The sequence below is a fragment of the Culicoides brevitarsis genome, chromosome 2 (assembly GCF_036172545.1).
Source record: "Culicoides brevitarsis isolate CSIRO-B50_1 chromosome 2, AGI_CSIRO_Cbre_v1, whole genome shotgun sequence".
Taxonomy (NCBI): domain Eukaryota; kingdom Metazoa; phylum Arthropoda; class Insecta; order Diptera; family Ceratopogonidae; genus Culicoides; species Culicoides brevitarsis.
This window is the reverse complement of record NC_087086.1, coordinates 25,622,697-25,640,714: the sequence shown is the minus strand read 5'-3', so window position 1 is coordinate 25,640,714 and position 18,018 is coordinate 25,622,697. Positions and strand designations below refer to the sequence as shown.

The following is an 18,018-nucleotide window of genomic DNA, read 5'->3' as shown; positions in this document are numbered from 1 at the left end:
AATTTATTTTTTGTTGAACCCAAAAAGTTTTTCTGAGTTAAAATGTTTTTTTTTTGTTAAGCACATTGCATACCTTTTGGCCTTTTTAAAATATTTTTTGCATTGAACCCTTTTTTAAAATTATTCGATATTGCATCAAAATTGTTACTGACTTAAGCCCAATGTATGCCAAACAAATCAACAAGCCATAAAAAATATTTAAATTTTTTGTATTTTGCTTGTTTGCCGATCGTTACACTCCACTAACAGTTCATGATCAAGTAAATATTTAGACTTTGCATGTGTGAAGGTCGCCAAAGGGAAAACTCGCGTCGGTCGGCATGTCAGGTTCAGGTTCATAACTCCAAAAGTATTACAGGTGCCGACTATAAAAAGTGCAGCAATTAAATAAAAAATCATCAGTCAATTAACAACTTTTGAACTACAATTCAGTGCAATAAAATTGTGATTTTTTTTATCGTTTAAAGTAAAAAAAATTAAGAATGAAATTCTTTGTGAGTGTTATCTTGGTTACTTTTGGAATCTTGATGGTTTCTGGTCGTCCCCAAGGATTTGGCGAAGGCGGTTTGGATGAAAAGAAGGACTATCATCACTATCCAAAGTACAAATATGCCTACGGAGTGAAGGATCCCCATACGGGAGACATGAAAGAAGCGTGGGAACATCGCGATGGAGACAAAGTTGTTGGCGAATATTCGTTGATGGAGCCAGATGGCACTCATCGTGTCGTAAAATATCACGCCAATGACAAGGAAGGCTTCAATGCTGTCGTGGAAATCATCGGAAAGCCACATCATCACAAGGAAGAGCAACAATTTGGTCAATACAAGGAGGAACAATTCCACGAAAAGCACCATAAACCAGCAGAGAGCTACCAAAAAGTGCAACATTTGTAATTATTTTGATTTATTGGGCATTAAAAAGTGCTAAATGTTCACATTAGCAGTAAATATTTGAGTGCTTAGCAATAAAACTTTTAATTTATTGGATTTTTATACAATGTTGTTGTTGTTGTAATAAATATCTATTCAATAAAAATCCATTCTATTTATTAAAAAAAACTTTTGTTGGTTTCTAGTTAAAAAAAAAAATATTTTTTCTTACAAGAAATCTTCGATAAGGATCTGATTGGATTGAAATATTTTTGTATCCAACTTATTCCTGTTCTCCTCATACGTTGTTTATATGAATCTTTTCAATAACAAAAGACTTTCATTGTCTAAACACTTGACTTTGTGGTTCTTTAAGTCATTATTGAAGTTGACTTCTGTATAAATTTTGTCCTTTTGATTTTAAGAAATATTTTTTCAGAAAAAAATTAAAAGGACGAAATTTTTGTATTTTAAGTATCATGTTATCCTGGTACGAAATTGCATCAAGTTTTTAAAATTTCTCACGATGTTTCTCAGGAAGAGTGCAGGTAAACATTTTTTTATAGATTTATTTTTTTTTGTTGTGATTCTGTTTTTCTTCAATTTTTATAAAAAAATAAAGTTTTTTTTTATGTTTTTATTAATTTTATGTCTTGAAAAGGGGTAAAAAGAATGGATCTAATTTATCACGAGATTTGTCATTATCTTCTTTTTTATCCCGATCAATAGGATGGACATGAATGAAGATAAAAAGAAGTTAATATCACAATGCTTAGAATAACATAATGTGGAGTAATTTTACGAAAAAAGGTAAGTAAAACTTTTAAAAATGTTTCATTTTGGAGTCCTGGATTCGGACTTAATTTTTCTAAGATGTTAATTTTTTTTTTTTAAATTTCCCATTTTACCCCATTTTCATGACATTTTATCGCATTATGCCCCATTTTTATTTTTTTTGTCCATTAGAGATTTTGTAGGATTTTTACAATTTTTTGGCCATTTTAGCATATTTTTATACTTTTTCCTACTATTTTACATGCATTATAAAAAATCACTTTTAATTGCCATGTATGAGCTCATAGAAAGCACGTCTAAACACATATCCATTCCATATCGTCAAGCTACAATTAATGGATTGCATCAAATTCTCTTTTCCGGAAATCCTTCTTTCTATCCCGTCAATTTGCGGCCATTCATCGAGCAGTATCATATCAGACCATGGATCCTAGCAGAGATAGACGAATTTGCGATTTGGAGGACAGACAAGTCCAAAATTAGATTTGCGAAATTGTCAAAGCATGCTTGGTGTTGTTGGTTAGTCGCACTCAAACTTTGTTGTTCAATAGACGAAAGCGGGAAATATTGACCAACATATCTAAGAGCATCATTAAAACTTTTCCAGGAAAAACCAATGGATTTGTAAATATTAAGAATTTAAAATTTCATCAATTCATGGCCAAGAGGACTTGAAATATGTAGATCTCAGAACAGAAAACACTTTTAATATCTGCTTTGATTTTTTGAATTAATATTTGACAGATTTTCTAGGTTTAATAGTTTTTTTTTTATTCTTTTGCTACCTTTTTCAATTGTTTTGAAAAAGCTCTAGATTGAATTCGTGAAAGTCGTAAAATTTTTATATACCTATATTTTGTTCCTTGTCTAATGCTCATTATGAGCTCGTACTGGAAAATTAAGAGAAGTATTGGAAAACAGTAGAAAAAGGTTAGAAAATATGCTTAAATGGCTGTAAAAATGCTACAAAATCGCTAAAAATGATTCAAAATGTATAAAAATGATAGAATGTCTTGGAAACGGGGGGAAAACGAGCAAAAATTCCAAAAATATTTTTGTTCGAAGTAGTGTAAAAAAATTGTAGGAAATGGTCTAAAATGGTAGAAAACAGGCCAACTGTAGGAAAAAGGGGAAAATCGTGACCCAAAATCAAGTGGGACACTCTATATTTTTTTCAAAATAGAATTTGGTAAGATTATATTTGTATAAAAAAAAATAGGAAAAGTTTTTAAAAATTGCACTCGCCTAAGGTTAAAAATATTTTTGTCGTTTTGTGAAATGACTGCGATTGAATGGCATTTTAAGATTTTCTTTAAATATTAAAAAATAATTATTATCAATGTTGTAAAATTTCAAGAGTACTTGTTTCTAAGTATATTTTAATCCTATCAAGAGTTTTTATCACGTACTTCATAAACAATCATTGTAAAAGGCAAGCCTTGGAACAATAATATTGTTCAATACTATTTATTGCCATATATTGCTATAATTGAATTATTGTACGAAAAAATTATGGAAAATAAATAATTGTTGACAAAAATTATGGAAAATAAATAATAATTGTCAAGAAAAACTATGGGGCAATTATGGAAAAAACATTTTATGTAGTCAATTTAGAAGTTGTCTGAATTTTCAATCAATTTTACATAAATTTTTCAAATATTTTCTTGTTTGAAACCGACTAATAAATGTTTTGAAACCGACACATTTTTAAGAAAATGCATAAGTAAAAATTAAAAAAAAAACAATTTTGCAAAAAGTAAATCAAATCTTCATTCGAAAATATTAAGGAAAATAAATAATTTTCTAAAGAAATTATGGTTAATAAATTATTGTTAAATATACTTTTACCCCACAAATAAAAAATGATATTGTTCCAAGGACTGGTAAAAGCTCTTACAATAATAAGTCATCAGTTGTTAATAGCTTTAAATGACTCTCAAAGGAAATCTTAAATTCATTTTTTTTTATAAAAAAAAAAAAAAATAAAAATTTCATTCATTTGAAGTTTAAACATTAAAGCTATTGCAAAGAATTTCCTTCCGTAAAATGGCTCTTAACAGTCAAATAAAATTTTTATATTATTTCCTTGGTTTACAATTCAAAAGAAACAAATTCTCAAAATTTTGGTTAATTTTTTTACTTATTTTTCCAATTTATTTCCTGTACATTGATTGTTTCGTGTATAAAACAGCAAGTGTTGTGACTATTTCTGATGGAAGTCACATGATAAATTTATTTTTTATCGCATTGAATGAACTTGCATTAATTATAATTGTCTTGGAATCATTTTTTAAATCCAGAATTGAAGTGGAAATTCACGAAAAAATTCAAACACTCACAAAATTAATCAATTTGAATTTTTTAAATGTCAATTTTCACAAGAAAAGTAAAAAATTTCAAAACCACAACATTTTTTGGACATTAATTTTTTTTATATTTTCGCTAAATTATTTGACAATTTTGTATTATACGAAATTTCTGATGGATTGGTTTTTGTTACTAGTGCCTCGAGTAGTTTATTTTTTGTTTTGCTTGCAAGTTGTGTTTTACATGAAAATCGTAGAGCAAAATTTGAAGGAAATTCGAAAGTTTTTGAAAAGAAAAAATGATTCGCGTGCTATGGAGCATCTGAAAGACTTTTATTTTGAAATTTGCAATTTTTGTAAACTTATCAGTTACAGATTTCGATTTTCATTTTTAATCGTGCTGCTTCAATTATTTTTTGACTTGACAATTTGTGCGTTTTGGTGCACGGAATACATCGTGATATTCAAATATAATTCATGGTGTAAGTAATTTTTTTGATTTGATTTTTTGAATTCTGATTTTTATTTTTGTTTTTCTATCCAAAGTTTTAGGATGTTATATCATTTGCATCATACTAGTTTTATATTTTGTGTGTCATGTTGCTGAAAGCTGCTACTCAGAAGTCAATTACATTTTAATTCACACAAAGCGATTGCCGAATTTGGAGTATTTTTATCTTGTGCTGCTCAAAAATCCTGTTAAATTTACTGCTGGAGGATATTTGATCATCTCGTTTGACGCTTTTACTGGGGTAAGTGTTTAACTTTTATTAAGGCCGTTCCAAATGAAATTCAATAAAAAAAAACTTCATAAAGGAATAAAAAACTTTAAAAACTCGAAAATCAATTATCGAATCCAAAAAATTGGATACCAAAAATTTTAAGAAATTTCATTAAATTTTCAAAAGTAAAATTTTTAAATTTTCATATGGGGTCCTCACAATGAGTGTTGAAACTGTTGGAATTGGAATTTGAATTGGAATTGTTGGAATTGTTGAAAAGTTTGTATGGGATTTCGTTTCAACAATTGTTGGAAATTCCAACAGCAAAATTTTTGTTGAAACGATTGAAATTGTTGAAAAGACAATTTTTTGGAATTTTGACAGGAGCTGTCAAACGAATATTGTTTACATTTTCAGTTATTTTTAGTTTGTTTACAATTTTAAACCATTTATGACGATTTGGGAACGATATTACAATTCCTTAAAAATAAATTGTATTGAGTCGCTCACTTGTTGAAATTTCAAACAATTCCAATTCCAATTTGAGCAAATTTCAAAACGTCATTGTAAGATCCCCAATAAAAATTTGCATTTTAAAATCAAAATTAATTTAAAAAAAAAAATGAAAATTTGTTGAATTATTTTTAATAAAATTTTGAAAATTAAATTTATTAACTCAAATTAATAATTTAATTTTTTAAAAATATTTCCTTTTATTTAATTTTTTTAATGAGGTAAATTTTTTTTGAAGCGGTCTTACTTTGATCATTTTGTAGATATTTTTTTTTTCAGATTTTGCAACAAACGATATTTTACGTCATCTTATTTTGGGAAATGGGATACAAAAGTGGTAGAACTACTTTACCATCGTAAATTTCAACTTAAACTTGAACTTGTAGCAACAAAACCATATATGTTACGATCAACTGCACCATCTTAAATTCAAATATTTTAAAAGTAAAATGCTTAAAAAGACAAATTTTAAAAGTTTTTACATTTCCAACCATTGAAAAATTGATGTTAAAAAATCCGTTGCCCGTAAATTGAATCGGACTGTTCAAAAGTTGCAATCCAAACTCTCTAATAACTGCACTCAGTTCCAAATCTTCATAGTCATGCGTAACTTGTTGCAGTTTATGTACGATAATTTTTTGCTAAAATTAATAAAAATAAATTTTAGAAAGATATTTTTGTGAATTTTGAAGCTTACATATTCCAAGCATTCATCCGCAGCTTTTGTGAATAGCAGCAAAGTGTACAAAGTGGATCCCAAAAGTAACAAATTTTCTAAAATATTAATTTAAAAAAAAAAAAAATAAAGAGGTATTAAAAAAATAAAAAAAAAATTTAATATGAAAAAAAATCTTACCATACCACGAAACATAAAAATTTTTAGAATTCATCACATTTAGTACCAACCAATAAGAATTTGTAGTTAATGAAATGAACATCACAATTGCAATAATGAGCAAACTCCATCCAAAACACTCGTTCACCATCAATGAAATTTTCCATAATTTGCAATAAATCTTCTTCAAACTAAATATTTTTTGAATTTTGGACGATTCTACTGTAATAATGCTAATAAAGTTATTTTTCACTACTTTTTCAATCCCATTATTGCTTAAAATTTGCGACAAATTACTAATTATCAATTTCATTCGTTGATTAATCATTTTAAGGAACATCAAAAATTCCAAACATTTCAAGTAACAAACGTATTTCGTGAAAATATAAATATAGGTGAGAATTGCATCGAGATTCGAGTCAAGAATGCATGAAATGGCGAAAATAACTGTAACAATTGTCAGAATTGCGATGTTCAAAATCAAAGAAAATCCATAATCCTCATTTTGACTTTTAATTTTTTCGGATAAATTAAATTGGAAAATCATGTCGACCGTTTTCATGTTTTTAAAGATGTTCGCTTGTTCTTTTCTAGTGAAATACGATTGGGTTTGTAAGATGCAGTAGGCAATCATAGAGCCGAAAATCAGTGCTAAAGTTGCGTAACTTATGCCTTCCGTCGAGTTAAATTGAATGATGATGAAATAAGTTGTAGAAGAAAAAATAACTGGAACCAGGATGAGATTTATGACACGAGAGAAAATAAAAAGTTTGTTGTTTTGGCCTTCTTTCTTCTCGCGATAGGGAAAAAGACCGAAGAGTTGAAAAAATATGATGACTTTTTCACAATTAGTGGTTTTGCTGTCCATGTTGTGAGTTGAACTAGTTGGGTAAAATTTTCAATATTTTTAATTTACTATTAAAACGTTCTTGTCTGGTAATTACTGTTATTTTCTTTCAGTCTCAAAGGATTCATTTAATAACTTATTTGTGAAATAAAATTATATGTGAAGCTTATTTAACCCTATGCTGAGTTAATACTTATCTCAAATGTAGAAAAAAATTAGATATAAATTAAATTTTTAAAAAATTTTTCAATAGATTTTGAGTTTTGCGGATCAGAAATTCGTTTAAAATTTATTTCAATTTTTTTAATTGTTCAATAGGTTCTCATAAATATTTGATACTTAATTTTTTAAAATAATTTGAAAAATTTAAATTAATAAAATTTTTAAAAAATTTAAACTAATAAAATTTTTAAAAAATTTAAATAAACAAAATTTAAAAAAAAATGAAAAATAATTTTTTGTTAAATTTATTAAATTAGTAAAAATAATTAATTAAAATTTAACGAATAACAAATTAATAAAATCTTGAAAAATTATGGTAAATAAAAAATTGTATCAAGAGGTTTTTCACTATTTTACTAAAAATATGTATTTATTTTTATAGTCATTTAGATTTGAACACGTTTTTGGCAAAAAATTGCATTAAAACAAATTTTTCAGAATTATATTTTAAAAATTATTCTGGGTTAAAAAAATATTTTTTTTTAAAGAAAAATTTTGAATGAAAATTTTATTAAAAATTGTTTAAAAAATTTTTTTCGTTCCATTTCCAATTTATTTAAAAATTATAAAAAAGGAAAAAGTTTGGTATTTTCCAAACGGAAAAGTTTGATATTTTTTTTATCTCATTAAACTTTCAAATTTTAACAGGGAGAAGGTATAAAAAGTTGAAAAAAAATAAATATCAATGAATTCTTCTCGAAAATTAAAAAAAAAGAAAATCTAAAATATTTAATAAAAATACAAAAATTTATAATTTATCATGATTTATTAATTTATTTAACATTAAAAAATTTTAGACATCAGCAATAATAATTAATCAATCAATTAATTTAATTAATTTATAATAATATATAAGATGACAAAAAATCACATAAACTTTGTTTTTCAAATTAATTTTATTTATTTAGCTAAAAAAAAGTGTGTGATCTTTTGTGTCTTTATTCTTCTAGATATAAATTCATGTATGTGACGCAATAAAAATACAACTTAAAAATATTTATTATATTCATCTTTTGTTGTAATGTTGTTTGTTTTAAATATTTATTTATTTTGTTTTACAATAAAATTTAATTTTATTACTTTTAACAGTTAATAATCATTATTTTTTGGCATGTTTCGTTAAAATATTCATTTTTTACTAAGAAATAACAGATTTTTAAAATGGATTCTATTTGATAGAAATTTCTTTGTTACTATTTTGTGTTTCATAAACTCTTTTTTTAAATAATTTTTTCTCTATATAAATTTTTAAATAAGTTTCTTTTGTGTTTTTTTAGATTATCTTGACATTTTAACAATTTTTTAAAAAATTTTTAACCTTTTTATGTGAATTATTTTATAATTATCTAGAGTAGGTCAAAATTAAAATCGTCAAAATAATGCGTTGCAAGGAAGAATTTCTGAAAGGAATTTGAAGCATCTTGTGAGCGTTCAAAGTTTTTTTTTGGTAGTATTGGAAAAGTGTGACGACATCAAGCACGACGATTATCATTTTTGTTCGTATCAAAAAGTTTCCTTAACTTAAGCTCTAAAACTACTCAGTTGTACGAAAATTCTAGCCTTACAGCGCGACATCGATCATCTTTTATGGCAAGCTAGTGCAGTCTGGAGACTCATTTATCGTTAAAATCTCGTTTTTTTTCCCTTAATCGAAGATAAATGCAAAGACACCCACGCAATTGAGGATGGACCGATGACAGCAGCTTCGTTGTGGATCATTTTCCTTCTCGAGGTCCGCGACATATCGCCGCATCTTTTTCGGGTAATTTTTCGCGTTACTTCTCTCACTGAGTTGTATCGGCAAAAGTGGGAATGGTGGTCGTTGTTTTTTGAAGCTATTCAAGAGTTCCGTTTGTTCCGGCGTCAAATTCGACTGTTTCTTGTTTTTGAAGGCTTCCGTGACGAGAGCCACTTCCGAGGTGTCAAGTAGCTCGACGCGATCTTTAAGTGACTGAAACTCACTGGAACTCATGGTGAGATAGCGCGGCGTGTAACACAACGCTCCAAGGACACGTCGTCGATTTTCCGAGGTGAGATCGATATTTTTGCGCAAACACTCCTCTTTGCTCCAGCTGGACAAGAGATCGTACAAAACGGTTTCGTAGGGCATTTGCAAGGCATCGCGCTTCACAATCATCTCGAGCTCCTTGAACGACAACTTGGTCATTTCGGGCTGCTGGAATATCTCGGCGGCATGCATTTCGATGAGTTGGAGGCAGTTGTTGAGTAGCGCGGCGAAATATTCTTCGGGCGTGAATGTGGGAAGTTCCTTGGCCTTTTGACGACTCTTGCCACGAAGATCTTTCGCCTTCACCGGTGGGATAATTGAATTGTAGAGCCAGAGTGCGCGGAAAACTTTAAGCACGGATTTGTCACTGAGGAACATGTCAAGCTCCTTTACACATTTCACTTCGAGTTCTGGACATCGGTAACGTGAGGCAATTTCCAGCATTTCGAGTGTGTGTTGTGCATCTTGGAATTTAATGAATTTCGTTTCAAGGAATCTAAAAAAAATTAAAAATTATTAGATTTTCTTGAATGATTGAAAATTTTTTACAGTCAAAAAAAAAAAGAAAAAATTAAAAAAAATATGACAAAAAAATTAAATTAAAAAAATTATATGACAAAAGTAGGAGAAAATCCAAAAAAGGTAAGTTTTCATGAATTTTTATTCAATTTCATTTTTTTTTAATTTCCAACTTTTTCAATGGGGAAAAAATAAATAATTAAAATAAAATAAAGTTAAAACTGTTTAATCAACTAAAAATTAAGTTAAAAAAATCTCACCTGATAAAAAGTTCAAAATTCTCTTTATTGCTTTCAGATACGGAAAAGCGATTCTCGTCCACTCTGCGAACCGCTGTTGTTCCGCCACTTTGGAAAATGCGCGATAATTCGCACTGTGACTCAACAATTGCCCGTCTTTCGGCTCTCACAACGTAATTTTCGCGATCACCGAGGAGAATGAACTCCACATAGCTGGTCTGAAGATCCACCGCTTCCATCGGAGGAGCAGTTGCAGTTGTGGCGGTGTTATTGGTCGCATTGTCATCGTAGGTACTGCCGAACGGTTGCACCATTTTTCCCATTCAAACGTGTCAAGGGCTTATTTCAGCATCTATTTCGCTTCACAAATAAAATCTGAAATAAGGAAAAAAAGTAAAAATTAATGTAAGTATTAGATAAGATAAGCTTTTATTTTTTTAACGAAATTATTAATTAATTTTTTATCTTTTAAGAAGCGCATTGTGGGTCAATATTTATAATCATTAATTCTCACATGTACATAAAAAGTTATACTTTAGAGATAATTCGGTATCGTTGAAGGCACGTCTCATTCAATTTTTTTATCGCTGTATTATCGCCAGTGATTCATTTCACTTTTTTTATAAATAAGCGATTAAAAAAGGGCAAATATCTTATCCTCATTGCGATTCTGAGTAATAAGCAGTCAAGGTGGTGATGGCATCATGCCAGTTCTACAAAATTTCGCAATCCAAGGTGATAAGATAAAATTGATCGGCAAATCGAATTTACTTCATGGTTTGATGTTTTTAATTCGATTACCGAAATTGTGATAAATAGAAGCTTATCACTTTGATTTTTATTGACAATCAACATAAACTCAAGTTTTCACCATTTACTTTAGAAGGGGTTCCAATTAGTCGGTGTCCATTTTTGAATATCTTAAAGATTTTCTAAAAATTTAAAGTTTTTGAAAAGGGTGAAGCCGAATAAAATAAAAACTCCTGATTGTAAATAAGCAAATTTATCTTATAAAATAGGTCCTGCAAGACAAAACGTAAAGTCAATGTTTTTTTGAGCAAATCTTCAAATTTTTCAAGGACAGTAAAGAAAATATAAAGTTATGGTCAAATAACTCCGCATTACAAAGAATACATTGCTAGAGTGGAAAAAGTTCAATGGAGGTTTACTAGGTATCTCTTCAAAAAGTTCAAGATACCATACTTGCAGAACGATCGACGACTTGAGGTTTTAAGTATGCGACCCCTTGCTTTTAGACGTGTGATTCATGATGGCATGTTTCTATATAAAGTCGTGAATGGCATTCTCGATACTTCTGCTAGAAATGCACTGGTCTTTCGCCAAAACCCATTCAATGTACGGAACATGTCATTATTCGGAATACGTCACCACTCCATTAATTGCGCATTCAACGATGTCATGCCACGAACAATGCACCTTTACATTGTCTTTTTGTAGGTTGTAACATCTTTGATGGTACTCCTGATGTGTTCAAGAAGCAATGGACCGACAGTATTTTGGCGCACGGATATGGAAGCTTCGTGACGTACACTTGAAATTACTATTTTACCTTCTATTTCTATCTTGTCTGATATTTATGTTCTTCAATCTCTTTAATGTTCTCTTGTATTGATATTAGTGTTTTTGTAAATCATATGTGAACACATGTAATTAGACACTGCCTGTTTGTATTACTTTTTGCTGGCTCTTCCAGCCATAAAAAAATAACGACATTGACCGATCCCTTACAAATCCTGAATTTACGTTTTAATTAAATGTTTTTAATAAATTTGCTGATTTTAGATTTTGATTAGTACTGTTAATCTAAAATGTGAACTATATATTAGGTCGTATGACAATCCACAAAAAACCGTTTTATGAGCTTTTAATATAAGTTATCTCCATTTCCTGGAATTTCTTCAAACCATATTTGGATTCCCCAATTGTTAATAATAGTTCCAAAAATGACTTAATGTGGCATTATCAGTGATTGATCTACAATTCAACAAACATTAGATATGATGTAACAAAGCTCTGATGTTCTTTGTTTAAAATAGATTGACATTATCTAAGAAACGGCATTCTTATTGACACTTTTTGTTTATAAGGTGATTTGTGTTACGGAATAAACATACTTCTCCTCATAATGGTGCATGTTAAATTGCACGTGTTTTACATGAAAATGATTAAACAAAAATTAGAAAACTCATTTGATTATCAAATTCGAAAAGACATGTGAATCATGTTATTGCAATCTGTCAACTTTGAAGTTGTTGAGAGAAAAAATTATCTACCAATAGGTATTTAGATATCAAACAAAAAAATGATTAAATTTAAGCTTTTCAATTAAAAATATTAATCCATAATGAGTCATTTTAGCAAAGTATTATGATATGTTTGAACAAGTGTTTCAACGTTTTTTGCGATATCAATTAATCTATTTTGATATTTTTTTAGAAAATGCTAGACTTTTGGACTACTTCTACTACATTTCTCTAGGTCAAGTATATTCTAAATATTCGTATAAAAAAATCAAAACAAAGACATAATAAGTATTTTTTTCAGATAAAAATCAAACATCTTGAAACATGTGTAGCACAAAAACTTTTATGTAAACACATCAATTGGATGTTCCAAGAAATCTTTTATCAAAATTGTCAATAAACTACTTGCAAACATTGATAACGATCATTTGTCAAGTACCACCCTATACAAAGTGTCTGTATTTGTTTGTGTTTTTCTATTTACTTTTTTTTCTCTCTTAACACAAAACACCAGAAGGTCAAATCAACCACACAAAAACGACTCATTATTCACTCATCAACGACGCCGTTCAAAAAAAAAAAATGAAAATGAAACAGGTTTCACAAGCATTTCTCTCAACAAAATCTATTTTTAAAAAAACATTTGAATGCGGAAAAGTATCTCACTGAATTTCTGAGCGGGGTCAAGCATCTTAGAAACGCATCTAAAATTAAGTGATTCTATTTATATGCCTCAACGACGAAGATGACGCTTCTTTTTGTGATGTTTGTAAATAAATAAACACGCAATAAACATGGCGAAACACACAAAATTTTGCGCAACGAAATCCCTTCTTCGCTAGAATTCTATTAATTTATGCATATGGCACCCGCATAATCGCTGCTGTTCGTTTGACTAAATTGAATTTAATTGATTAAAATCCCAGACGGACTTGAATGCCTGGATTTCGTTTCAACCAAAAAATATCTCTTTAGCAGGTAATTGTAACCGGTTAAAAGTAATTGTGTATTTATTAAAGTAATTAGTGTAATTTATTTTCGCGAAAAAAAAGTGAAGCAGAATAAAAGAACTCTTTGTTTCTGGTGTAGAGTCACGCGCATGGTAAACAAACTACAAAAAAAACAATGAAAGAAGGAAATGTCTTGAGTCAATAGAACCATCATAAATATTAAGTAGTGCACATGTGAATGTAGTGGCCTTTATTTATAGCAGAGTTTGACAAAGAAAATTGCGTCAGGAATGTGCAAAACAGCATAAACAAGAGGACAGAACTGCAATTTTTACACCAAATTCCTACAAAGAGTCAAATTACATTTTTTTATGTTTTGTTTAAAATTCGATTCCAGATCGTGCGTGTCGACCTCTTAAAATATATAAACAAAAAGAATGATTCATTATCAAAATATACTCTCGTGAAATGTTATGAATGAGATGCAGAAACATTGTAAGTTGATAAGTTTAATAATTTTTGAGAAACGATAACAGATTATTTTTTTATGAATAGTGGATTGTTTTTGTCGTGCTTTTCTTTGATAATATGAGCCGCGAATGAATTATGTGACAAAAGGCAGGAACGCAGAAACTCATAAGTCACACAATTTTAAAAGGTCATTAGATGAGAAATAAGAGAATCTAAGCGCATATGACAAGAAGAAGTTTTCATACTAACAAATTTTGCTCCAGTATGCAGAGACGTACACAAAGAGCAAAGACTGAAGGAAAATAGCTTGGAATTCTAGGTGAGTATCCTGAAGCTAAAGTATAGCATATTGATTAACATTTTCAAAACAAAGGTTCAAAAAAACTTCAAAGTAGTAATAAAATTATCCTTGGGCTTGGACGTTATCTACATATATTTACAATGTTAAAGAAAAGAAAGATACACTGTCAACCAACGCGACGACGAGTGACGTTTGGTTGAATGCGAGTGCGGAACAAAGAACAAAGAACATTCAAATAATTAATTATGAAAATCAAAGAGATAGGAAAAGTGAGGAAAAGCGAAGAAAAGAGAGGAAAGAGCACGAGTGAGGAATAAGACAAAGAAAAGAAGATAAAAGAAAGTAAAAAGATAAGAAGTAAAAATTCCATTTAAGTCGACAGAAGTTTGAATAAAATCTGTTTTTTGTACACATTTTTGGTTTTATTGGCGAACATCGACATAACAAAGTTATGGCAACAAACATTACACATATATCCTAGGAATGGATTTCAAACAACTCTTAAACCGCAAATCAGTAACTTTTACGAATATTGTCTTTCTTCAAACAAGATGTGCTGATTTAATAGTTTATAAGACGAAATAAGATAATTTCTTCTCACATCTCTTAGAATAGTTTATCATGTGCAAGGCACGGACAGACCTAAGAACTTTTAAAAAATAACTTCTATCAACGGAAATGCATTTTAAAAAAGTCAACAAGAAGATCATTCAAAAAAATATTCTAACTGTCCCCATCAAGTGAGAATTGCCCAAAATAAAAAGAAACGATTGTTCTTGAGCATTTGAAATAACACTGTCTCATATTTCATTTTTTCCCCTTCAAACATAATTGCCAATTCTAATCGTCACGTTCTCAAATACTTAAAAATGATTCCATTGATTGCACAACGCAACTTTGACATTTGCTTCACACTTCTGATTCATCCTTCATCGATCATCTGTATTATATCCGTGAACAAGTGTCAGGATTTAAATTTAAAGTCAAGACAAGACGCAGTTTAGCTGGTCGCGCATCAGCGATTCTTGTGCTGTGCCGTTCAAAACATATCGGAAGCAATCACGTTACTGATAATGATAAATAATAATAATAAATTTTTTTTTGTAAAATTTTTTAACCAAGCAAAACCAGACAATAATGATTTCACGCTTAAAATTTTTTTTAGTTAAATTTTAATTTATTGTCTATTTAAAAAAACGTGATAATCTGCTTCAACAATTGAAGGGTTTTTGCGATAAAAATTTATTTGACGTTGGACAGTAATTTTTGTTATATTTTGAAGTTCACGAACAATTTTTGGTTCCCTTGAAAATTTTTGCACACGTGAAAAGGGAATGAAGTCATCAACCTAAATTGTTAAAAACAATCAAAATGCACGCGACGATCGATCTGTTATGAAATTGATAATTAGTGAGTAAAAATAAGTCGCAGATATGATTAATGGACATTATTGATAAAAAATTTCTGTATTGTTTTTTCTTTATCATATGATAAGAATTTTGCATTGAAAACAAAGGTGGACATAAGAAATATTTTATGTTCCAACAAAAAAAGGTTCCGGTTTTTGTGATTTTTTCTAAATTTCAAAAAAAAAATTATGAGTTTAAAATAAATTGAGTCCTCTAAAAATTTTTCAAGGAAATTCAAAATTATTCAATTAATATTTTCAAAAATTTATCTAAAAAAATTTTAAATCTAAAAAAATTCTTAGGATTTTATTTTAATTATTTTTTATTTCTTTTTTTTTAAATTGTCATGAATCAATTTAAAATTGCAGATTATCAGCTAGAGTTGTTTAAATTTAATCATTTTATAAAAAAAAGTATTTTAAAACTTTTTTTTTGTTCTGCTAAGAAAAAATTTGAAATCTTCTTAAAAATCACTATAAACGCAAAATACTTGACCCCACCTAATTGAAAATCAATTTAGTCCACATTTTTGACCGAAAACCACATTTTTGTGCCATTCCAAATTATGAATTATTGGCACCACGCCAAAAATCACTCATTTATTTGCTTAATTGAAATTTACATGCAGCTGCTCTTCGATTTTGTATTAATTTTTATGTGGTATATTTATAAAATCTTATGACTCAGAGAAGAGTTTCGCTGATGTTTACACTTACAAGACGGACTGTTGTCTGGTTCACTTGCACTACGTTACTAAAAAATGGATTAGTCTATTAAAAAAAACTGTTTTTTCCAAGTAATTATTTGATTTTTTTTTTGCGTGACACTAAATACTACTTGTCGTAGCCTAGTCACTAAATAACGAAAAGTGGGAATAAAAGGGAATAATTTTTTATGTAGGTACAGACACGCCACGGAATGTTGACCTATTTTCCAGGATAAGGTTTATATGTTGGGACGTGCACGAACGAAAGTAATTCGATATGGGGTAAAAATCGATATCACGTAGCGAGTGTCTATGAAAATCATGGAATCACTTTCTTCGCCGTATGGTAGGACTTTAATGACACACATAATTTTCCCTTTTATTTCTGGATTTTCCTTCGATTTTTGAAGAAATTTTTCAAATCACAAGTTTTTCCGTCAAATAATCACTAAAAATATTTTTTTATTAAACTTACACTCAAATTCCTTTTCAGAAAAATATTTGTATATTTTTTTTATTATCAACGGCAACAACTGATAACTTTTGCTCACAGATGACTACTGACAATATTTTCTTTATTTATCGTTCGACTATGTGTCTCTCTGTAGGTATGCGACGTACTGCTGTGTACGTACAAAAGAAAATTTTGAATAAGAGAACATGCGCGGTTTCCACACTTTTTGTCACTTTTCGCATCTGTTTTGCTCTTAAATCTCACGAAAAAACGAGAGCAGCTGAGAGTCGGCACTGATTTACACAATTTTTTAAAAATTGAGAATTTTTTTTACGTTGATTGACACTTTTCCACAAAAATTTTCAAGGATTTTTTGTTCGATTTTCTGTCAAAATAAATTTTTTGATGGCTTTTGCAAGGCCTTCTGACAGTGAATTTCTGTCCTGCACGGCAATCGGAGAACAACTGACTAAAAACACAAAAATTCTGTCGAACAGGCGAAGAAAAATTTTTTCGTACACAGAGAACGTCTGTTGTTAATCGGAGTCGAGTAATGTGTCAGTGTTAGAACGAATATGGAGATATGATGACTAATTTTTTTGTTGAGAGTTTGTACGATGTCGACACCGACGACGATACGACACGATGTGTATTGTTTCATTTAATGGGGAAGACGGCAACAGAGCAGCAACTTATCGACAATGAACGCAATTATTGAAAAACTTTAAAATTTTTTGAAACGGTCGCATTTGAGTATGGAAAGGATTGCTGTTTTGTGGTGTACTGAATTGAGTGACGAAACAACAAGTGTGAAAGAGAGGAAAAGAACGTGAAATGTAAATGAAGAGAGAAACTCAAGATTTTTGGAAATTCGTTTGAATTTTATGACCGTTGAGTGGCTTTTAATTTTACATTGATTCCGAAAAAATTATTAAAATTCTGAAATTTAGGGAATTACTTAAGATTTTTAATTTGAGAGGGTATATTAAAATTAAAAATTATTAATAATAAAATAAATGTTAGTTTTAAAATTAGAAAAATATTTTTTTATCTCTAAGTAAATTAAGAAATTTCGTAATTTTACTAAATTTCAATATAATTAATTTTAAAACTAAATTAGACCGGTTTAAGCTAAATAAGACCCATTTTAAAATTAAAAAATTAAAAGAACAAAAAAAAAGTTTAAAGGTAAAACTTTCATTTTTAAAATCATTAAGTTTGTTTTTTAGGGTATTTTTTGCACTTTTACTAAATTTTACTAAGCAAAAAATTTAAATATTTAATTTTGCATAAAATTTGAAAAAATAAAATTTTTAAAATTAAAATTAAATTTAATTTAATTTAAAAATTTTGTTAAAATTGTTACCAAACCAAGAAAAGTTATTTTGAAAAAAATTATTTACAAAAAAAAATCATATTATTTTTTTAACTTTAGAAAAAATTCAAAAAATTAAAACGGGCTTTTTAGTACAAATTTTGCACTACAATATATTTTAATTAAATATTTTAAATTTAACCCATTAAATATTTTAATAAAAATTAATTAAATTTGATGGAATTAAATAAATAATAAATTATTAAA

The 18,018-nt window shown here is 28.7% G+C and overlaps 2 protein-coding genes across 2 annotated transcripts; one reads left to right on the top strand and one right to left on the bottom strand.

Moving 5' to 3' along the window:
- Positions 1–482: 482 nt before the first annotated feature.
- LOC134828814 (cuticle protein 19-like) lies at positions 483–896 on the top strand. The gene has a single exon (XM_063841801.1). The coding sequence runs from the start codon at positions 483–485 to the stop codon at positions 894–896; it is 414 nt and encodes a 137-aa protein (XP_063697871.1).
- A 7,518-nt stretch (positions 897–8,414) lies between these two features.
- On the bottom strand, positions 8,415–16,871 carry LOC134830091 (BTB/POZ domain-containing protein 6-B). Its single transcript, XM_063843457.1, has 3 exons — positions 16,458–16,871; positions 9,903–10,256; positions 8,415–9,619 (listed from the first exon to the last, which is right to left on the bottom strand). Exons 2-3 carry the CDS (start codon positions 10,202–10,204, stop codon positions 8,761–8,763), a joined length of 1,161 nt encoding a protein of 386 aa, XP_063699527.1. The 5' UTR covers positions 10,205–10,256; positions 16,458–16,871; the 3' UTR covers positions 8,415–8,760.
- Positions 16,872–18,018: the final 1,147 nt, after the last annotated feature.